General features: G+C 43.3%; 1 protein-coding gene across 2 annotated transcripts in view; it reads right to left on the bottom strand.

Moving 5' to 3' along the window:
* Positions 1-2,235: 2,235 nt before the first annotated feature.
* ctnnd2b (catenin (cadherin-associated protein), delta 2b) overlaps positions 2,236-23,251 on the bottom strand; it is a 129,952-nt gene continuing 108,936 nt past the window's right edge. For both annotated transcript variants that reach the window (XM_055032813.1, XM_055032812.1), the window contains 10 exons: positions 20,290-20,407; positions 19,039-19,221; positions 16,413-16,586; positions 15,945-16,095; positions 12,702-12,957; positions 11,000-11,084; positions 10,758-10,884; positions 7,832-7,960; positions 6,409-6,485; positions 2,236-5,507 (listed from right to left, as the gene is read on the bottom strand). In XM_055032813.1, coding sequence (XP_054888788.1) covers positions 5,244-5,507; positions 6,409-6,485; positions 7,832-7,960; positions 10,758-10,884; positions 11,000-11,084; positions 12,702-12,957; positions 15,945-16,095; positions 16,413-16,586; positions 19,039-19,221; positions 20,290-20,407 — 1,564 coding nt within the window. In that variant the 3' untranslated portion in view covers positions 2,236-5,243. The remainder of the gene's footprint in view (positions 5,508-6,408; positions 6,486-7,831; positions 7,961-10,757; positions 10,885-10,999; positions 11,085-12,701; positions 12,958-15,944; positions 16,096-16,412; positions 16,587-19,038; positions 19,222-20,289; positions 20,408-23,251) is intronic.

The raw sequence follows: 23,251 nt of genomic DNA on the forward strand, positions 1-23,251 counted from the left end.
TTAAAGTTATCACGGCACAGTTTCCTGTCCGCAGGCCACCGGCTCGGTGAGTCGTGCCGCATTAAAGCCGTCGTTAGCCGTTTTTCTTCCAGGTTTTTATAGGTTTTAGGGTCACCGCTATAAATACAGAGAAATTATTTATTTTTTATGTTAGCATCTATATAATCTATAAATAATCATTACAGTTCTGTAACATTTCCCAGAAATGACTTGTTTTACACACATCTACACGTTACCATTTTTTTAAGCTCATTTTTGTTCCTGTGGAAGACAAGCATGTCCGTTTGGCCAAACAATGACGCTCGACATGTGGCACCGTTACTAAAAACCGATGCTGCGTCTGTCTTGGAAATCAGAGGTCAAGCTTGAGAATAAAATCACATATTATTGACGGCAGCCGTCAAACATTTGGAAAACAAAGAGTTTGCTTCCAAATTAATGCAGCATTTCTTTAAATGCCGACTACATCTAATGCTGAAGCTTGAGGCCTTCATTCAAATTGTTTTCCCTTTTGGTACAAGACATTGCAAGGCTTTAATATCTATGTTAGAGCTTTATATTGAAAGGTACAAGTAATAAAAAAGAAACAAATTATTGGATTTTTCAATTTAAAAAAATAATACAATGATATATTTCTCATATGTTGTATCAACTTGATGGCACTGAATGTAAACAAGCATAGCAGACCTGCTTCACATGCCAAAATCAATCAATAACTTTCACTTGTCACAGTCCCTCGCCTTATGATATGCTCATTATCCTAGTTGTTGCTTTTTTCTACCTTTTGAGTTTGTCTCTGAATATAAGATTCCTTCAGAATATCAACAAAGCATATATACACTTTTGAATTAATAAAACCAGTGGAGGTGGATGACATGCACATCTTTTTTGTATTCCTACGACAACAATCAACATGTTTTTCATTCGTTTTTAGCAATTGACCGTTTCGCTTCTCACGACACGAGACAGTTTAATATTAATGCACCATTCTAAAATTTTCTGTCATATTATTGACAGTTTTCCACTTCATTTTTATTTTATTTTTTTTTTAATTTGACGCTGCGACCTGTGGCAGGCTGCTGCTTCGTTTCATCGTAACCAAATCAAACTAAAAACCTGCAGGAATTTTAAGATCAGTATTTTGTGTGAGAAGTCCAGGCCCTTCAACAAGCCAGCTGTGCTTGCTTATCCCTTGGGCACACAGTAAGGACCTGCCTACAGATATAATTCACTTCTTTCTTGTCTTTGATGATCAAACGTTTGATTTCTCTTGTTTTAAACAACTATTTTTAGCACAACAGCAATGGAAAAGAGGAGTCGAGAGTCCAATCTGAAGTACGCGAGAGACGACAGTACCCGCAGAACGTGCAGAACGTGCAGGCTGGTTCTGCAGTGCCATCTGGGAAGAGTCAAGCAGAATGGACCTGCGAGACTAAAATGGCTGCCATCCTGACCTGTGGTGCAGTTTCCCCTCACGGCCGCCAGAGAGCAGTCATGACCCTTTACGGGTCAGGCAGTCTGGTTGCCTGCAGGACTGAGATAAAGCTATCCACAAACGGCGTAATAAAAATGAACTCATTTCAACTCAAATGACAAACGTCTTGCATTATGTTTCGTCTGCTGGCGATTAGTTTCTTGCATTTTGGACGCTTCGGATCAGGAGCGGTGTTTAATAAAACCAACTTAAAGGCTTAAAGTTAATTGAAGTAAAAAAAGGATTGAAATATCAGTATCCGTACAACCAAAACGAGAAGTTCAAAGATTGTTGGAGAATCCAGTTCGACGACAGAGCTCAGAAAATGCACTTTTATGCATTTGGATGATCGTTTTTGTGGATTATCTGTGATTGCAGATTGTAAAAGGCCCGCCTGCTGCCGCCGTGGATTATTGAAGGTAGTCCAACAATTAGGTTCTTAGTGATGGCCCCTTTTTTCCTTTCTTAAAAGGAATTGTCAGCGCGCACTGGTTTTAAAAGTCCATGTCCTGCTTTTGACCCATTTACCGGAACGGTCATCACGCCCAGAGGGAACCGCGAGCCAGACTGTGCCTGAGTGAAGGCGATCGATACGAGCCAGGAGGCGTTTCTGTCTGCTGCCAATCAGCGCCACATCCGCAGTTACTTAGCCTCGCCTCTGGCTCCATTCTCAAATATGATTTCAAACAACAAAGAAGTAGTTTTGCTGCCAGGAAAAAAATAAAATAAAATAAAACAAAAGAACAACTTGAACAATCAGAGGTTCTTCAATGGTCCATTTATATATATATAATTTTTTTGGAGCAGTTGCAATCTGTTTGAGGCAATAGAAAGATTCACAATTGTCTTTTTAAAACACATTTGGTCTAGCAACAAAAAAAAAAAAGAGAGAGGAAAAAAATGAAATAAAAAGAAAAAAAGGTCACCGACATTGCATCTCCGTTATAAGTCAGTTTTTTTGTCTAAGGATCACAAAAGACATACATGATGTTGTCAGTTTCCAGATGCTCACTAACAAATACGGCACATCTGTTGATCATCCAGTGTGTGTGTGTGTGTGTGTGTGTGTGTGTGTGCGTGTGTGTGTGTGTGTGTAGGGGGGGGACACCTTCGTTCTGAGTGGCGTTTTAAGCATTGGAAGGTGACCTCTAGGACTTCTAAAACAGCAGTGGGTAGGGCGGGGCCAGGGTCTGCCGGTCAGCTGATTCAACACAGCCTTTTTGTCGCTTGATGACAAAAAAATATATATACTCATGCATTCATGGGATGCAAGTTTTGCACTTTGACATGAGGAGGTCAGCTTATAAAAAGTGCATTGGTAGAGTACTCACACACTTTGACAGTTTCCCCCATGTCACAAGTAAAATAATCTGCCAGAGGAGCTAGTACTTATTTAAAATCAATATTAAAGAATTATTGACTTAAAACAAGCTTTTATATTTTGATACAAAGTCACTTGTAACGTTTACTTTTGATTTTAGCCGTATGTCAAATTTTCCAAGATATTTCCACTAGAAACTAAGCAGGCAAAAAAAAAAAAAAAAAAAAAAAAAAAACAGCACGGTAAAATTTTGTTGTCTTTATTTTGCAGTGTGTTGACTGTAAGGGGCTAAAGGCAAATGTTTGCCACACTTTCCAGATTTCATTTAAGTTTAAAAAAAAACAACCCAAAAACAAGATGGATTTCTTTCCTTCTCGCTCGACACCCATCTGTCCAATGGGCTCCGATTCAAGTCCATCGGCGTTTGTGCCGCGCGGCACAACGACCGTTAAAGAGAAGCAGTGTGAATACTCTAGCAAGGCCGTGCGGATACCCAGAGTAATCTGGAGATGGTTTGTGCGCTGTTAAAACACCGACACGTTGGTAATACTCAACAAATGTAGCACCTTGTTGGTTTGAATCAGCGACGACGTGGATCCCTGGCGCCTGGGCTACTCTACTCCACAAAGCAACAACGTTACTACACAAAGCTGACAGGTTAGTGTGTTGACATGAAAAAGAAGATGTGAACAAAATGCCTACATGTAGCTGTTGTCTTTTTTTTTGTTGTTGTTTTAACAAGTCTTTTCCCGTTACTGTTGCTGCTATAAGTGACATCCACATCTGCACATAAAAAGTATATATTTGCATTTATATAATATATATCCGTACTCTATTAACAGATTTGTCTACCATGAAGTTAGAACCGCCACCCGTTCTCTCAGAAAAGTTTTTTTGTTGTTTTTTTTTTTTTTTCTTCTTCGTTTTGTACTTCAAACATTGACTATTTTACAACACAGAAATCAACTAATTTTGTACATCGGAGCGAGTGAGGCTCTGCCGGGGCCCCACTGGCCCTCAGTGGGGTTTTGAATTAATTTTTTATTATTATTTTTTTCCATGTGTGTGTGGGTGGGTTTTTCTTCTTGTTGGTGCAAGTTAGACAATTTTCATCTCAGTATAACACAGTTTAAAAAACAAAAACAAAAAAACAAAGCATATACAAACTGGCACCGTCTGAACCGAGAGGCTGTTCAGCTGAACTTGGACCCTTTGATCCACTCCGTTAAGTCGAGGGGACGATAGCACGCTTGTTTGGCACGGTTATATACAACGACGGGTGACGAGTCGCTTCGAGGATGCCCTAAACGACGAGGAGCGGATTTGCAACGTCGAAGCGCAAAAGCTAGCCCAGGAAAGCGAAAGCGAGCAGAGAAGGAATGGCGTGTCAGTCTCTCTCTCTCTCGCTCTTCGGCTCTTCCTGGCGGCGGTACCGTCTGCTAACAGCAGGGCAGTGAAAGGAGCACCGTGACCCAGCAGTTCATCTCCAGTGTTTCACATTAGCAACAAAACACACGACTGTGGTGTGAGATTTTAAGTGCGGCTATTCCGTGTGATGCCAGGTTATCAGGTGAGGCTGACCCAGTGGCAAAAAAATAAATAAATAAAAAGACAAACTAAAAAAAGGCCAGAAAAGAACATGAGAAATAGTGCAATGTACAGTACACAATGCATCTGCGTCAACGTACAGTGGGACATCAAATACTATACACAGGAATTTAAAAAAGTAGAAAGAAACGGACAAAAAAAAAAAAAACAACAAAACCATCAAAATGTTTCCCGTCCTTCGGCCCAGAGGAGGAGACACCTCGCTGAAGCCCACGCTAAACGTCCGACGGCTCTGCCTCTTGTGCTTCACGTTACTACAAGCCGTGTTGCTATAGCACATATTTACAGGCGACCACTGTCACTGCGTCCCCCTCAACCTCCAGCCGTGGAGACCGCTTGTCCGTTTCCCTCCGTCGCCGCCGTCCTTCCGATCCCCAAAGCGATCGCCAACCCGAACCTTCCTCCCTTTCCCTTCTCCCTCCCCGTACTCCGTACATTCCGACTCTCTCCCCACGTCCGTCTCGTCCCTCAGGGGCCCGGGGTCTCCCTGCCGAGCTGAGCACTCTATGAAAACACTTGTTGATCAGAAATGCAACACATGAACAGAAAGTGTCCGATTGGTCGTGTGCATGCACATGCGTGGCAGCTCTTCTTCTCGTCGGCTCCGTCTCGTGCCATCCTCAGGCGTCTCTGAAAGGAGAGTCCTGTCCCAATGTCTCCGTACTGCTACTCCGTCCTCCTCTTCCTCCTCCTTTGTCCTGCTATCTATAATGCTACTCAGAAACTACAGGGGAGAGGGAGGAAGGGAGGCAAACTGTCCTCTCAGCTCGAACTCCAAACTTGAACCGTCCCCCCTTCTCCCCGTCATTCGTCTCGTCCTCCTCCGTTCTTCGTGTCCCTTCAGACCCAAGAGTCCGGTGAGGCTGGGTAGTGGCTGGTCTCGTAGTTGAGCTCGCTGTAGGGTCTGGAGGCCGAGTAGAAGTCTACATAGTTGCCGGTGGACTTTAGTCCCTGTAGGTGCATGTTGAGGTCGCCCTGCGGGGGACGGCCTCCCTGGTGGACCTGGCTGTCGTAGAAGGCCTGGTCCTCGTAGTTGCTGCTGTCCGGTGGCGGGGGGTTCTGGAAAGGAGGATAGGGCTCTGATGGTAAGCCTTGGGAAGAGACCTGGAAAGAGACCAAAGGTCCTTCGTGAGAGGAAGCAGTTTGTCCTGCAAACAGGAACCTCTTCCACACAGGAAAAGATTGTGGCGCACACAACCGTTGATGATACCTTCCCAAGACATGACCCTCTTTACCCTGTTAGCTTCAGCAGACTCTAGTAATTAGTTCTCTTCCAGTTGGCTATCGGAGTGAAGCGGGGGGAATCTAAATGGACTCAAGTTTTTCAGATTCGCATTTGAATAAAACCTTAAAACCACACACCGCTGTGCCTCTGTTTCACTGTTGAGCCTTTACATAAAACTTCAGTCAATACGTCAAATCTTTAAGATGCTGCATGATGACCGAAGCTCGACGGACACTAATACTCCTGCGTACTTTGTGGCTTTGATCCAGATTTTCTCAAGCAAACTACGAACATAAAAAATGAAAAAAAAGACTTTCACCCCCACCAGCTTTTACAATCTATTAATGACGCTTCTTTTCTTTAATTTTTTTACAACTAGCAAACAAATTTAATTTCGCTGACTCAATGAGAAGCAATAAAATTTTTTAAAAAACTGCTGCTCACTGCAGTCCTATAAAGAGCCTTGGTAATAGGTAATGTTGCCTCTTTATAGGGTGGGAGAAGAATCAGAAGCTCTTGAGGACTGCAGTATGCAACCTTGGCTCGAAGACATCTGGCTTGTTAATGTTCTGGCACTTAACTTTGAGCATCCTAAGCTGACTAGCAAGATAAAGTTCCCACTGCATCACCATCACCAACGCTTCATGGCTAAATAAATGATTATATCCCAACAGTTTGGTTTTTCAAGAGAGAGAGAGCGTTCTGCATGCAGCCCTTCGAAACAAATCGTACCCAATTTTTGTATTCTGCCGTCGAATTGTCGAGAAAGACTCGCCTTACCTGGTTGTACTTCAGATCGTCAGTAGGGGACACATAGGCTCCTCTGTGCAGGGTTGAAGATCCACCTGTGATCTGACCTGGAGGCACAAGGGCGAGAAGTTTGAGCGACAATGGCACAAAACAAGCACGAAATCTTGAGTTTAATGTTCCCATGCAAGCGTCTAGTGCGAAAGTATCGTCTTTGGTTTTGTTGTCACTCTGGACCCTCCATGCCGTCTCCCATTCACCCATCCGGGGACGGAAGAACGGGGTTTCTGCTGGTTTCACCAACTCAAATTTACGATGTTAAGGCCATTACGAATGGAATAAACTTGATCCAGCCAACTGGTGATAAACTGGATCTTAGCAAGTTAGCCAGCAAGGCTGGTTCAGCAGCTAGTTAGCGTTAGCCTCACCCGTCAAGAGTGGCATTTAATGTAGATGCCCACATTTTGAATAGTCCGTAGAGGAAAAGAATAAAATAAAAATAAAAAAATGTCCTGTGAAAACAAAACTTAAGAGTTGCAATCAATGTATTTCAGACCAACTTACTTTTGAAAAAATGAATTTAATACATTGTATAGCCTTGACTTTACATTCTTGAATTTAAGGCTTTTTAAGGACGCGTGTCCACCCTGTAGAAAGACTTTGAAATGCCAGACGTGTGTTTTAGAATGTGCTGTGCGCACACACAGGTTCTACCTGTGTGTTTCCTCAGAGGGGATTTTCCTGCACAAATCCTTAGACTTTGTTTCCTCGACAAACAGCAGGAAACCTAGCGTGGCTAGGCTCAGTTTTGCTTGTAGTTTAAAGTCATTTGCTATTAACCTTTAGCTCTCCTAAGCTACGGTTGAAAATCAAAACACTGAGGAACATAAAGAAAACATCCGGGTGCTTTTTTAAACGTGCGGCACGAATTAGGCCAGCCATAATGAACGATAGCTCGATTATTTGCACGATGAACTAAAACAAGCTCAATCGTTTCCATTTGCATGATTTAGATTTTTTGCTTTTCTCTTTTTTATTTCTCTTTCTACCATAAACTGGATGACAAAAGTGTTCAGTCTGTTGCTTTGGGCTCAACTAGCCCTTTGCTTGAAGGACAAATCTACATGACTGATAAATTACACAAAGTTATCATGTTACCTCCCTCAAAAAAACAAATATGGTCTTATTGTGCAGATGTCGAGTAAAGATGTCTTTGCAGAAAGCTCAGCTCAGCTCGCCCTCCTTTGCCTGCAGCTTCAGTCAGAGCACAGACGTCGAGTCAGAGCTGATTCTCCACCCTGTTGGTTTCAAAACCAATCACCCCAAAAAACGCGAAAGCTTTGCTGCATACAGGCAAAACCGAGAGAGACGCATAGGCCGACTTTCTTCCTAAAGCCTTTAACCCCACGGGGGAAAACAGTGACATTGTGACAGACATGCAAGGCGGGATCCCTACCCGTCATGGCGTCCTTCCGGGACGTGTGCTCGCCCTTGTTGCCATGGAAACTGGCATTGCCGGTAGACTCGTAGTCTGCCTTCCTCTCCTTCAATGCCATCATCTCTCTGGGGGACGCGGGAGCGCTCACTACGCACACACAAAAAAGAAAAACAATGAAGAGAAATCAACACATGCACACACAGAATATATTTACTCTTTGATTTCAATATACATGAGGAGGCGAGAACAAAGGAAGCAACAAGTATGAACGAAACATTCTGGAGGCCTCGCACTTCTTCCTTTCTGCGTGAGCTCGGCCGCTTGGATTCACTTGGTCCTAATCTAAACCGACAAACGGAGATCCGACGCTCTGCGGCCGAAACAGACCCACAGCATCACTGACCCAACTTGTCAATAATTCCTTAATACGGATGAAAAAAAAGGGCTTTTTTTTTTTTTTTTTTTTCACTTATGACAACAAACGTTATGTATTTCATTCATACTTAGGGATTATTGACGTAAAACAAGCTCCTACATCTTGCTGAAAAGTTATTATTTCAAGTTTTATAAAATATTTCCACTAGAAACCAGACAAAAAAATTAATAAAAATAGAAGTTAATTAAAAATGTAAATGAGAAGCTGAATTAAACATTGGACTTCATTTCAGTGTGACATCACGCTGATGTAATAAAAGATGATCCCCCCTCCCTCTAAATCTTTACCGGGGTGCAAATGCAACACGTTCCTCGTAGCCTGTACGTCAGTTTGTTGTCACTAATGTAGCCCCTATTTTTTGCGTCCCAGCTACATGACAGGCAGCTTCCATCTTTTTCAAACTTTATTGCTCCACTGTATGGCGAGGACACATAGAAAAACATCTGTCGGTTCAGAGCCAGACATGGTTTAGGTTTAAATGTGATAAACGCTCCACCGTTAGCAGCTTTGCACATAAAAGCAGCTTCACTCTATGTCTTCAGCATGCATTAATGCGGTTAACATTGATCCATATGTTCAGCTGCGGTTCGACTGTCGGCCTCTGCAGCTGGAGCGCTCTCTCGTTCCTAAAGCTGCCAACACACACAGTGCCTCAGTTTTTCCTTCCTATCAGAGAATGGACTTGAATTTATTTTCAGATCCAAACAAAAGTACGTTTAAAGTTAAGAATATCTTGGTAGCAGGAGATCATCCATCCTGCGTACGCAGCATTTCTTGTCTCTCCAGATGGTCTCCTTTCCTCTCCACGTGTCAAAATGTGATCCCTGATGTCTTTGATTTTCACTTTCGTGACTTAAAAACTTTATTTTGACTGCTGGTTTGTTCCAGATGCGCTCGAATCTGGCAAAAAGATATTCGAGAACCTGTCACTTTAAATTTAGGTCAGTGCTTGAGATTAAAGTAGAATTTAACCCATCATTTTTCCAAAAATTACTGCTGCAGCTGTGTAGCAATTATTGCTTTCTGGCTTTAATCCCCACAATTCATCTTGGCAGAAAAGTTAAAAACCCAAATCATGCTAATAACTTCAAGGAAAAACAAAACAAAAACAACACAGAGAAACCTGCTGTTGGACAGCAAGTCTAAAGTTATGTGGAAAGATGTGCGCTGCTCAGACGAGTCCAAGACTGAAAATCTTTCCCGTACGTGTGGAAAGCTGCGGCTCATGGCGGAAGGCCGACCCTGAACACACCATGTCCCTTGGTAAGATACAGTAATGGCAGCATCGTGCTGCGGAGATGTCTTTCTTGAACAGGGGAATCTGGAGAAAGACGTGCAGAACCGCGAAAGTATTTCAACTTTAACAGTAAGAAAAAGCTATTCAACAAAGAATTAACTCAGAGAGGCTTATTAGAGAAAATAAAAACTTTGGTGGCTCTTCAGAAATGTTTAGGACTGTTGTCATAAACTGTTATTTGGAAAATAATAACATTTTTAATTACAAAGTTGCATAGAAAGTGTCAAAATTGTATCATTCGGCAAATAATGACACTTTTGACCCTTTATGTCCTAAGTTTATGTTTTAAAATGTCCGCCTGGATATTTTTGCTCATTTTAATGTTACACAGTTCTTTAGATATTCTCTGAGTAAATATATTCGCCCATTCATCCATATCAACTGATATCTAGCAAATTATTTCGTCTATTAAGAGTGGCCCTCAGTTGGGATTTTTCACGGATCCCAAAGTGTGGCGGGATTACAGCACCGCAAGTTTGGCTGGATTGGTTAGAACCCCCGCGCTCCATTTAGCACTTCCAGGGTTTAAAGCAAAGTTGCATTAAAAGTGTCATTATTTACCAAAGTACTCTTGAAGACTGAAGTTGAAAGCCTTCATGGTGACTCTTTAATGTTTATGACAGGTGTCAGTCTAATGCGCACCCCTTCAAATAAAGTGTTTCCAGAAGCTTTGTGGATTTTAATCTCGTAGAAAATCAAACAAACCAAAAAACCTTCACATAATTTTCCTTTCAAATCCAATAAAAACAATTCATGATTTGTGTCTGTAGCAAAAACGAAATGCCCAAACTCGGGGATTGGGTCTGCGAGCATCGTTTCCAGCGCAAACTCGGCACACAGAGACACTTGGAACTTGAAGTTTGTCTCTTTGGTTTCACAGCAGCCATCAGCCTGAGAGCAGTCTGAAAAGATCAGAGATGATGAACATTGTCAAGGGCTGTCACCATCACCGCCGTCACCACCGTCATCATCACCAGCCCAAGTTCTGAGAGACTTCGGTGGCTTGTGTTATTCAAACAGCGCGAGGACGGGGAGCGTTCTTAATGGACACAGAGGACAGATTTTACTCGATGGCGGAGTAATCTGTCGGCAGCCGCCGTGCTGTGACGGTTGGAGAAGACTGGGGCTGTGATGGAGCGGCGCTTCTCTGACCGGCGGGAAGAAGGACGAGGGAGGACGCAAAACAGAAAGGGAGGCGTGGAGACACCCACCTGACCGGTTGTTCGGGGACGTCCGCACCGGAGAGATGGACGGCGTGCGAGAGGAGGAATATGGCCGCTGTCTGTCCCGCTCTATCGTGGAGGAGGAGCCCACGAAATGGTACTGCGAATAGCCGTCCTGAAAAGAAACGACGGGACGGGAAGGCGTCAGTTTTATTTTCAGCGTGTCAGTCTGGCATCACAAACAATAAGAACGAAACAAAGCAACGTCCAGACCAAAAATGGCCGTTTACCTTCTTGTAGAGACTCCGGAGGTCTCTGTACTGCCACATGCTGTTGAGGACTTGCGATGCCGCTTTCACCACTTTGGGACTATGTCTGGGAATTCAGCAGAGAGCAAAAAGACACGGCGTAAAGCTCGACTGTGTTTTTGTGATGGATGAAAAAGCCTCAGAAATATCAGCCCAACGAGCAAAAACTACAAGCCGTAGCACCTGCAAAACAAAGACGCGTCCTCAAACGACACGCTGCTGTTTGTGATTGATTAATTGGCCAACATTTCAATCGGCTGTTCTTCCAGGTTTTCACTCAGCTGACTAATGGCTCGGAGTTTAATTGGCCGGCGTGGCCTTATCAGAGTCTGCGAAATTAAACTTCATTTCTCCAAGACATTTCAGTCACCGTTATTGTTTCGGCTTTACATGAGGGCAAACCATTTATCAGAGAGAGAGAGGAAAAAAAAATCAGCTTGGTAGAAATCAGCTTTATGTTCCGAGAGCATCTCCAAAGCATTGTCTTTAGTCACAAAACTAAGTGTAGAGTTTATAGAAATGAACTAAAGTTGGTGTTTTACAGATTGGCATCTTCAGATGTCCTTATTTTACTTGTCCTTGTAGTTAAAATGATAATTGTTCTAGACACTACTGTACACATTTTTACCTACTCTGCCTTGGAACAGCAGTTTTCCACATTTTGTGATGTTCTAAGCACAACCATACAGTATATGCATCTTATTTAGAAAGTGCTAAGAAGACCCTTTACCACGCAGATGGCAGAGCAGGTATATGGAAGTCGGTTCGCTCACGAAACAACAACAGCAAAATAACGTTGAATTTTTTGACCAACATGCAAATGTTATGTGAGGCGAAACACGGCGGAGGCCGCATCAGGCTGCGGGAAGCAGAAAAACCGCTCACAGTAAACGTTTTGGATCAAAACACGTTTTGACAAACCGCAATGTGAAGATCTTGAACAGGCGCGAACACTTTTGCAAGGCACAGTTAACATCCGTTTGGCTTTTTGGATATCTCAGTTCCTGCCGCGTATGTTTATAAAACATTCCCTTAATTTGTGAAATTAAGGGAATTTAGGGCAATTAAGTTACTTTCTAATCCTAAAAGTTCAAATCATTTTAATGATAATTATTGTTCTGTTGTCAATTTAATCGATTTGATCGTTAATAGCGTTGATCTGTCAAACTGTGAGGAAAAAAAGAGAAGCTCTCCAAAAACCACACTTGTGTTCTCAACTGTCCTCAATGATGGATGTTAAAAATTCAAGTAAACAACAGTCGGCGCAGAGAGCACACAGTGATGACCCGGCTTTGATTCAGCTTGGTGTTTACAGCACACAGGTGACCTTCAGCTCCGCTTTCCTTTCACTCCCTCTCAGAACGCGAGCGTCCTCTTACGTCGGACTAAATTCCTCCCAAATGGAGGACATAAAGAGCAACAGCTAACAGTCGCAGTGCATTTCAAACGATTCCCAGACGAGCCGTTTGTAAGCTGAGCGGCGTGGACACACTTTAGGGGTTTGTCTGGGGATGATCGTAAGCGGTTCTCGGATACCATCAGCAGGTTTTTATTTGATTGACATTTAGTTCTTTTGAAACTAAAACCGGTTTTATTCTCTTTAAATCCACGTCAGACTTTGCAACCGTCTCCCCAGCTCTGCTTCGTTCACCCGCCGCCGCCGCCACCTTCCCGTTCGGCTTACTTGTCTCCTTTGCTGCGCGCGATGCCGATGAGCTTCTCGATGCCGCCGGCGTCCCTCAGGGCTTTGGTGTTCTCCATGTTTTTGGTGATGACCTCATGCAGCGCGCAGCAGATTGCAGTGACGGTGTCGTCCGACATGGTCTTCCCCGCCAGGATGCTGCTGTTGATGCTGCCTCCTCCTACGCCGCCGCCGCTGGTGTTGTTGTTGTTGCTGCCTCCGGGTAAACGATGCACCAAATCCCTCATGGCGTATTTGCCTGGTCAAAGGTGACGGACAGAGAAAAAAAAAAAAAGGTTTAGCGGGAGGCCACAGATTAGCTTTTAGAGGCTGAAAGAAATGAGAAACGAGATGTGAAATAAATACTGTAATTCGTGAGAGTATCTTCAGGCGGAGCTGCAGGAAACATCTTTTTAAAGTAACTTCCCTCCCCCCCTCAAAACTCTTTATGGAAGTGTTTTATCTAAAGGTTACACAAGTTTGAGGTGGAGCTTTGAAGTTCGACTTAAATCACCACCACCAGAGGCGGTGGGACCTCGAAAAGCTTGGGATTTTTCTGGAAAACCCCTTTGCTCACTTTTGGAAAAAAAACAGGAAAAAAAAAACATTAAAAAATAAATAAGAAGTGAACTTACAGGAAGTTAGGTCTGCTGTACCAATATGATAACATTTATGATCACATGTTTTCATGCATGTTTTAATCATTATGCTGAAAACGAAGAATCCACATAAGGTTCAAATTCAAGAGAAATAATATATAATCAACATAGAAAGAGATGAATCGTTTTATTGTGGTTATTTTTGCTTTTCTGTGACGGCAGAGATGATGAAATGCAGTTGAGATCCATAAAGAGAAAAACAAACATGCATTTAGGTACCAATACGAAGCCCGCAAACAGTTCAAACTTTAGCATCGTTTAGCATCTAAGAGCTAGCTTGTTGCTATATCATCGCAGCGCTGATGAATCTTCTCTGTCGGTGTTCGTCGTTTCTGCACTGGCTGCCTAAATTATTCAGAAGTTATTTGAACTTCAGCCGTCTGGACAAGAAGCCGTTATAAGCTAGCTCTGTCCACATGAAGAGGCAACACAAGTACTTCAAAATAAACGAAAGGTGTCAAGAAATCAGTCATCTTCACATGAGGGGATATTGTAAGTCGCTTAGACTTCCCTCTGTCTTTTGCGGTGCTGCATTTCTTCTCTCTGTATAGAAATAGCAATAATTAGCTAATGATAACTCATCTTGGTTGCACATGCAAATCCATACAATGTGGCCAAGACTTTGATGTTGCCATCTAAAGTAGGCCTTTCAAATAATTTGAACTAAGGTGTTGCAAACCTTTGTTCTACAAAATGCTTTGGACTGCGATCCAAAAGGTCTCATCCAGCATCAGTGTCTAACCTCACAGATGCGATTTTGAGAGAAAGGCCAGAAAATCATCAGCGGATTGTTCCTTCAGTTCATGTATTCACATTTACCTACAGTCAGACAAACAAGCCATTTTCGGCATTGTAGTCAAAGGAAAACTAGAGAAAAAGTATTCCCGAGAAAAAACAAAATATCCACTCTCTGCGTTTATGCTCGTCAGTCACGTTCCCATGACACCTCTGTGATTCTGTCGGGGCGTCAGGCTCTCTCCGGCCCATTGGGTCATCCTCGCCTTGCGCTGGCGTTGACACGGCGTCCTCCAATTTGGTCGCCGTGCGCGCTCCAAACAGCGAGAGCCCTTCGTCACGTTTGTTTAGGCGGAGTATTAAAACAACCGTTGGCTCACGCCGCCAGGGCTGACGGTGTTGATATTTGCAGCTGAGAGCGCCGTGGACCTGACCACACAATATGCTGTGCAGCTCAAGCAATTTGGTTGTGCTCCAACCAAGGGGAGGACAATATGTTCCCTGAAAACACGGCGGCGTGCACCGGGGTCAGCACAAAGGAAGATCTGACATGGCGGCCTACATGCGCCGGGGACGGCCGCATTCACCGAGCGAGACGTCACACGGTTTGGCTCAAAGGCGAAAGCATCGAACGGAGCAAATGGAAAGAGGCATGTGGCTGTTGCCATGGGGACCAGCAGAGAAGCGGAGTTTATTAAAGACATCAGTCAGTCTCCAGCGAGAAAGAGAGAAAAGGAAAAGAAATCTAGTATCAGGTGTTCAGCTGCTGTGCTGAGAGGAGCAATCTGCAAACAGAGAGATTCATTTTCCAAAATGCTTTGCTTTCATTTTGCTAATTGATTTTTAAATTCAATCGGCAATCCTTTCCACCAGTTCTATGCGCAAATAGACCTGCTAAGATACCACTGCAGTGCAAATTCTCTTAGTTGCAATCGGTTTCAATTATGGCGAAATTAGGCTTCAAATTAGGCAATATTGTGGCGCCTGATGTTTGTGAAGCGGCTCCAGTTCACCTACATTCAGAAAGGCCAAAGAAAGTCATATTTTAAACATTTTTAAACTAAATTATATTTCAATAACAATGTCCTGTTTTTGTCATATATATATATATATATATATATATATATATATATATATATATATATATATATATATATATATATATATATATATATATATATATATATATGTTTATGGATGTTTATATTCCAGGAGTGTGTTCATACTTTCACTTCGTGATGTAAGATGCAACAGTAGGTCAGATTTATAGAAAATGAGACAAAAAGAGATCGCAGTAATATTCTGGAGTTTTTTGGTCACAAATTTTGTTTTATAGAGATATTACCGCCATAGGCTATAAAACTTCCTTCACCTGAAAAGATTCCCATTCTGACACCCAACTGCATCTCACGCCTTAAGACTTTATTTTCTTCATATTCTTAACATTCGGTTGACCCCCGGTGTTTGGGGATCAAAATCTGCAAATACTTGAGGCCTCCTCGAAAAAAAATGCTCCCAACTGCCTATTTTAATTTTTCATACACCAAATATACCTCAATGTGCATATTGGCATGCAGGGCGGAAACCGTCTTTGAATATTGTGGATATTCAAAGACCTTCAAAGAAAATAAATAGCGTTCCTGTGCAGAAGCCAAACAATAGCAGGTCGAATAGGGAGCTATGTCAGCTCCCTTTCAAATATTTTTGACATGCTCTACAGAAAAGAATAGGCAGCTTGTCCTTGAGTCATTTCTGCATCCCAGTAAAAAAAAAAACAAAATCCATGAATCTGCAAACCTTGATCCTCAAATGACCGGAAGTCCGTCGTACACCTTTAGCTCGGCCGGCTTACCGATAAGCTCCTTGTTCCGAATGTCCAGAGCCATGTTCCTCAAGGCCGTGGCCACGGCACAGACCACCCGGTCGTTGTCTATCCTCAGTAACTCCACCAGGATGGGGAGGCCCTTCTCTTTGCGCACTGCAGCTCGGATGTAGACGGACCACTGGACAACGGGGCGAGGAAAAGACAGAATCAAACATTTGCAACACTTTCATTTTGTGCCAGTTGTTATAGAACAAATGTCGGCCGCTTAGATCATTGTTAGCATTTACAGGTAAATGTTTGTGAAATGCTTACAATTAAAAGAATATTGCATGATCATCACTCCCCCCTGTTAGCTTTGATGAAAACTGTTGAGGTTTCTTTCATTTGTCAACGACTTGGGCTTTTTCCTCTTTACTAGAACTGCGATCTCCTCTCCTCTCCTCTCCTCTCCTCTCCTCTCGCCTCGCTGCTCGGTACAACAATGACGGCTCTCACCTTCCAGCTGCCGGCGGCCAGGTTCTGCAGAGCCCCTGCTGCTCCCTCCAGGGTGTCCGGGTTGGAGCACTCTGACAGCAGCGTGAGGTAGGGCTTGACGATGGTGGGGTGCCACAACATCTGGATGCCTTTCGGAGGCTCAGCCAAGTCCGGGAAGGGCCCGACGCCGTCCCACTGCGGAACAACAAGACAACGGCTCAGAACGGAGGAGCAGTCGTGAGTCCCGGCGGCGCTCCCCACGGGCAGAAGCAGCAAACGAGAAGGAGAGGACTCCGATAAACAAAGCGACGCTCATCTGCTGCTTGGATGCAGATTCAGGCGCTGGTGAAGCGACCATGATCTACCTCAGAAAGTGCTGGCAAGAGGCTAGAAAAACAGACCGTGCGTACACTAAACCGAGTGACGAGAAGTGCATAGGAAGTCGCAACCTGCTGGGTTATCTGTCCGGCTGTAAGTTGCTTTGGTCCTCCGTTGTGCAGTGTGAGGGAGAAACGCTTCAAATACAATAAAGAGGAATCTGAAAAGTGTGGCATGGATTTCTATCCAGTCACCCTTAATCAATAAATATAAAACCAACTTTAGATGCAACAAAAGCTGCTGTCAATTGCGATGCATCTCTCTGCACACCTAAGCATTACTGTCCATATTATTGTCAGAGACACTCCAGAGGATCTAGATATGAACTTTGACTGGGCCATTCTAACAATTTTTTTATTTGTTCTTATCTGAAGTGTGTTTAGGGAAACAACCAACCTGGTCTCAAAACTCGGAGACGTTTTCTGACATTATGAAAAGCCTGCAAAATGAAATTGTCCTCCAATTTTGCACCAGACTGAATGCTACTGGTGGCAAAACAGAGAGAAAAGAGAAAAATGATGAACTACACCAATGGAAATTTTTGGGCTTGTTTGAATTTCTCACACATTTAATCGATTTAACTGTGTGACAAACTAAACAAATAACTACTTGGCATCAGGCCAAGTAGTTATTTGTTAAAACTAGACAAAAATTCAGATTTTTCTCCCATTTCACTCATTTGTGCTGGTCTGGAAACAACACTGATGACGTCACTCTGCACCATCAGGCTCGAATGATCTTGCAGATTTTATCTTGCAATCACTTTTTGGCAGATTCACCTGAAGTTATTGCTTCAGTTCAGTATGTCTTCTGTTCAGACGTCTCTGTCTCTCTGATACGACATAATATCAGCCCGTCTCATTTTCACGTGACTAACGGGCGACAGCATCCTTCGCCGCATCCGTAACCCTGCCAAGCGCTGCTGTCCGTCTTCCTCGCGCCTTTAACCTGATTGCGCCGCTACACCCTCTTCATCATCTCCTGTCTCCTCCTCCACTTCCACTTCCTTTCCCTTCCTCTCCTCTAATTGCCATGCAGTTGTTAGAGTTTTGTCCTCTTCGGCGCGCACACTCCCTAATCGCTGCTTCACGATAATCGCCCGCAGCTGCGCTAGAGTGGCGACGACGCGCAGGCAGAAGGGAGAGAGAGTGACGGATTCATTTTTTTTTTTTTTACTGAAGAGGTTATGATCTGTCCCTGCGTCGATATGATCATTCGGACCCGCCGTCCTCCCCACGAGCAGAAAAAGACGTTTGCCTGGAGAAAATCCGGGAAAAACGGGATGTAATAAAACCCGAGTCCCAAAACCGATTTCATAAACCTCAGCCAGATTCAGAAATGATTGGCAGAGGTGATGGTGGGGCGGAAAAAAATAGAGAGAAAAAATAAGCCATACAGGGAGGATGAGCAGTTCACACAGCTACACTGGAAGTGGTTAAAAAAACACACACACACACACGCAATACACACACAAAACAAGAAAAACGTCCCCCACTCAATCAGAATGATGCTGATTGCTCATTTGCATGACAAGAGGGCGGGGCTCGTCGATCTCTTGCTTCTGCCTCTCAGCTGCGTGGAGGAGAACGAATCCAGAGAGAGAAAGGTGGAATCAGCCTCACAGAAATCGGAGCGCAGGCGCCGAGCAGACTGAACCAAAACACTTAGACCCTGCAGAGCCTCGAGGAAGCAAGCAGAGCCTTCATAAGAACAAAAAACAAAACAAAAAAAATATATAGAAAAAAGAAAAGGTCCACACTCACGGCACGCTGTGTGGACGCGACTCAGCGTCTTGTGAGACGGACCAAAAACGAGTGTAGTGTGTGACTGTGAAGCGGAGAGGAACGTTTTCACGTTCCTTTTTCAAACACCTCTAACTAAGATCCGGGAAAGCTAGTTGTTTTCACATTCAAATTCAAAATACCTTGTTGATCCCAAAGGGGGAATCAAATGCTTTTGTGAATCAAAGTCACTGTGGACAGTAACTTAGACAACCAGAAGCTGTTTATCCAATTCGATGTTAGTCTATCAAACGAAATTTGAATGAAACATCAAAGTTTGCGGCTGTAAAACCTTCAGTCGGAGTGAATATATTTTTTAAAGGTGCTCTACATTTATTACATCCTGTGGAATAACAATATAATTACACCGTAACGTGTCACAGCTCTGGCCCCAAATAATTCAGAATGCACTAAATGGTACAATAGTCCATTCATTTAGGAACTCGGAGGACGGTCATGAATAAATAAAAACGTGTGTCTCTCCTCACCTGGTCGTGGCCCTTCTTTTTCTTCTTCTTCTTCCCCCAGCACCCAGAGCTCTCCGCGTCCTTGCCGCCGGTGTCGCACAACAGGCCGTCCAGCTCCTCGGAGCCGCCCTGCTGGCTGTGCGACGTCTCCGCGGCCAGACGGTAGGACAGGTTCCTCAAGATGCACACGCAGTTCTCCACAGTCTGGAGGAGGAAAGGTCGGACGGGAGGGGAAAGGGAGGAGGAGACGGAGATGAAGGAGGCGCGGGAAAGCACGGCGAGATGCGCCACAGAGATCACACACACACACGTACTCACACACACATTACTCCTATTGTTGAGAGTGGCAGAGCAGTCAGGAGTCACAGGCTTTGATCTTTTGGAGGATTTAAAACAAAAAATAAAAATCATGCAGAGAAGCAGTGACTCAGGACACACACAGGGGGGCATCGAGTCACCAACGGTGTTTCTGTGTCAGAGTTTGGGCTGAGTAATGTAACATGACAGAAAGCAGTTTAATTTCTAAGCAAAGACTTCTCATGTCTCATGTGTTTTATAATGTAAATATTTATACATTTTCTCTAGATTCGGCAAATATCTAGGAAATAAAAAAAGTGCATTCCGCCCTTTCCTGGTGATGTTGCGCAAGAGCAGAGAAGGAAAACACAACAAACCCATCAGAGCCAGTAGGAGGGTCTTGATGCCGTCAGTCAGCCTCACGTACGCGCTGCTCACACTCTCCCCGTTGCTTTCTGCCAAGTTAACGCTAGTTACCCCACAATGGACGGCGGCTGGATAAAGAGTTCTTCCGTAACAATAAGTTTTGTCGGCATTAGCACAACTGCAGCGCATACACGAGGAAGATTGACAGCATGAAGACCCTCCCCCTGACTCTGATTGGCCGTTTATGATTGAGCACATGTCTGGAGAACCACAGGAAGAGGAATTAGATTTCTTTTTATTGTAATAATATTGTGAAAGTTTTGAGAAATCTGTTAAAAAATATATATATTTTTTTTTTTACAAAAGCTGCATACTGCAGATTTAGGTCTCAAGTCCTGCATATAAAAACAACAGCCATGTTACACTGTCGAGACGCTGCTAATTTCCTAATTTTCACTTTAAGCCATTTGTCTATTTGTCATTAAAATGGCAGTTTTAAACAGCGACACTTCACACAAGCACAAGGTTATTCTACTCACGCAGGTATGAGCCAGATTATTAATAGTATGCGGAGTTGTGTGTGCCCTGCCGTGTGTGTTCCTGCATCACCTTGCTGTCTATCTCGCTGCTCCCCAGAGCCGTCTGGATGACGTAAAGCAGGGCGTCCGTGAGGCCTTCGCACTCCCTCATCCTCCTCCGCGCTTCCTCCCCGGCGGAACTCACGTTCCTGTTTCACACAGAGACACAAGTTCACGGCCTGCCGCTGTCGGCGACGAACAAAAAATGTCACGTTGACTCTTTGCAGTTGCGAGAACGAGACGAGAACAACCAGCATGACGACTGAAGAAGAGCTGTTTTTTTTTTTTCTTTTTAGCAGTGGCTTCTACTTGTTCAGCTAATTTGTCTGTGAACGCAACACGCCTGGTTGGGATCAGAGTAGTCCCTTCAAACTGGACTCAAGAAAGAGCAGAGCTGCTTTAGCCATCCAAAAATCACTCGAGGGGGAAAAAAAAGTTAAAAAAAATCCAAGTTCAGAGCAGCTGATCAAATGATCAATCGCTTAAAAATGACATCAAAAATACAGATTTAATTGGAAATTTGGGCATTTCAAGGACCAAAATGACAACAGTTCATACAAGTACAGAAAAATAACAAAACAAGGCCAAATCAAATTGATGCAAATCAGTTTCTTTCAAAAAAATAAAATAAAATAAAATAAAAGTGAAACTTTAACAAAAACTGCAGGTGTGAAATTTTACTCAAGTAAGGGAAGCGATACACCAAAAGTACAGAGCAGTAAAAAAATATTCCTAAAAGTACACCCCCCCCCCCCCCAAAAAAAAGTCACTCAAGTAAGTATAATTGAGTAACTACAGATACTATGTTGGGGCTCATAGACGATGGTGTTTCCTAAAGTCTGAGCTAGCTTAGCAACCGACCCAAGTTGTCTGGCTATAAAAATAGAAAGTCAAACTGACGTAAAAATAATTGTCAAGCGCGTTCGGCGACCGAAGCAGAAATGTCAGGCTGAACCAGATTTCCAAGAGGAAGGAAAGCAGGAGGAGAGGGAAGCTCGACAGATGTCAATTCTTGAATAATCCAATGAGAGAAACTTTTAAGCAGTTCTATGGCAAACATTTGGATTGTGGTTATTTATTCAACTTTTTAGGTAACAGGAAGACAGGAAAAACAAAAGTAATTTTCCTCACTCCCTCTCCGGTGGAACCGGGACCGATTTAGTCTGGACACCTTCCTCTCTTTACCCAAATCTAACAGCGTCAGAAAAGTCAGGACTCGCCTGCTGATCCAAAACCAGCGGACATCTGTATGCAGACGCCGTTTGCACATGACAGATTCATGAGGGGCCTGAGTGGGTCGGTGGAAAACCAGGTGGGAGATGTGAAGGTGAGGCAGCATTCTGTTTAAGCGAGGAGGCTGCTTTTGATTCTGACAACCTCCGTCGGTTTTCTACAGTCAAATGACTGCCTAAAAAAACAATATCGAGGTTGTTGACAAACTGTACTCCTCTGAGTCTGCATCCCCTCCGGCTGTTATTTGCTTCGAGTCGTGATGCAAGTTCACCAGAGCGTTCACACACACACAAACACACACACGCATGCACACACGCCCATGCACGCAGCAGGACGCTGTCAGAAAGCTGCATCACCTGTTCAGTGAACAACATGACAAAATCAGAATAAACAGCCACCTGAAACATCCAAATCGTAGCAAACAAGATCCACTTTCAACTGGCGTTAAGCGTACGATTTCTCCGATATTAGATTTGGTCTCCTGTCTATTAATAGGCTGAAATTAATTACCCTCAGTTGGTTAGAGGTAATGAATTCCAGTGAAGTGATTCCTTTGCAATGCAGCCGCGCTGTGAGATTATCTCTCATTATTTGATCTTTAAGCGTAGAGGATCAAAATAACAAGGCCGGCGAGAAATTACACCCAACAGATAACGCTGTGGCTAAAACTGAGCTTCTTTTCACTCAAATGAAAATGTGATTCAACTCCTAACGTACTGCTGCCACACAAAAAAATAAATAAATAAAACAAAAAAATCTCTCCATCCATTTTGAATGACTGTGCAAAGCAGAGGCCTAACATGGTGGGATTTGCTTAAAATGAGGTTTGACAATAGGAAACGCTGCATTTTCCTTGCAGCGAATGGCTGAAGGGAACCTGAACATGTACAGGTTCAGGTTCAGGTTGCAGCGCAGCGATCTCATTCTGTGAAACACCAAATCCCCCACAGGCGCTATTCTGCGAAGAACCTCGCTGCCACGTTGTGGTCTCAGTTTTGACTGGAACAGGCGCTGATTCAGAGCTGGGACGGTTAGGTCTGGTTACAGAAGATTTCTCTGTAAGCGATGATAGAAAAAGACCTCCAGGGGTTTCTATTGGGATTTTACAAAACCATTTTTTATTTCTTTGCACCTGTGTGTGCTGCTCGTTTTTTAAACATGTGCATTTAACTCCTAGAAGTATGTTTGTGGAAAGACATTCGCGAGAACACAAGGCATCGGTTTGCATGATATCTATGTTTCCATCTCAGTTGGTACTAATCCTTCGTACCTGAACAACCAAGTCCAACAAAACTTAAGCCAAACAGACTTACGTTCTGTTGATTGTTAAAAATAATAATACTGTTGTGATCGTATCTTGATCATATCTGTCCAACTCAAAAATGTATTTCAACTTCATTTTTATTATATTTTCACCCTCAATATGGGATCTAAACACAACATCCAGAGGTTTGGACACGCCTTTTCATTCAATGAGTTTTCTTTATTTTCATGACTATTGACATTGTAGATTCACACTGAATTAATTCACTATGAATTAACACATGTGGAGGAAATATGTACTAAACAAAAAAGTGTAAAACAACTGAAAATACACCTTATATTGTAGTTTCTTCAAAGTAGCAACCTTTTGTTGTGATCACTGCTTTGCACACACTCTGCATTCTCTTGATGAGCTTCAAGAGGTCGTCAACTGAAATGGTTTTCACTAGCAGGTTAATAAGTGGCTTTCTTACCTTATAAAGAGTCATGAAAATAAA

The sequence above is a fragment of the Poeciliopsis prolifica genome, unplaced genomic scaffold (assembly GCF_027474105.1).
Source record: "Poeciliopsis prolifica strain line A6 unplaced genomic scaffold, Auburn_PproV2 SCAFFOLD008, whole genome shotgun sequence".
In the NCBI taxonomy this organism is placed as follows: Eukaryota; Metazoa; Chordata; class Actinopteri; order Cyprinodontiformes; family Poeciliidae; genus Poeciliopsis; species Poeciliopsis prolifica.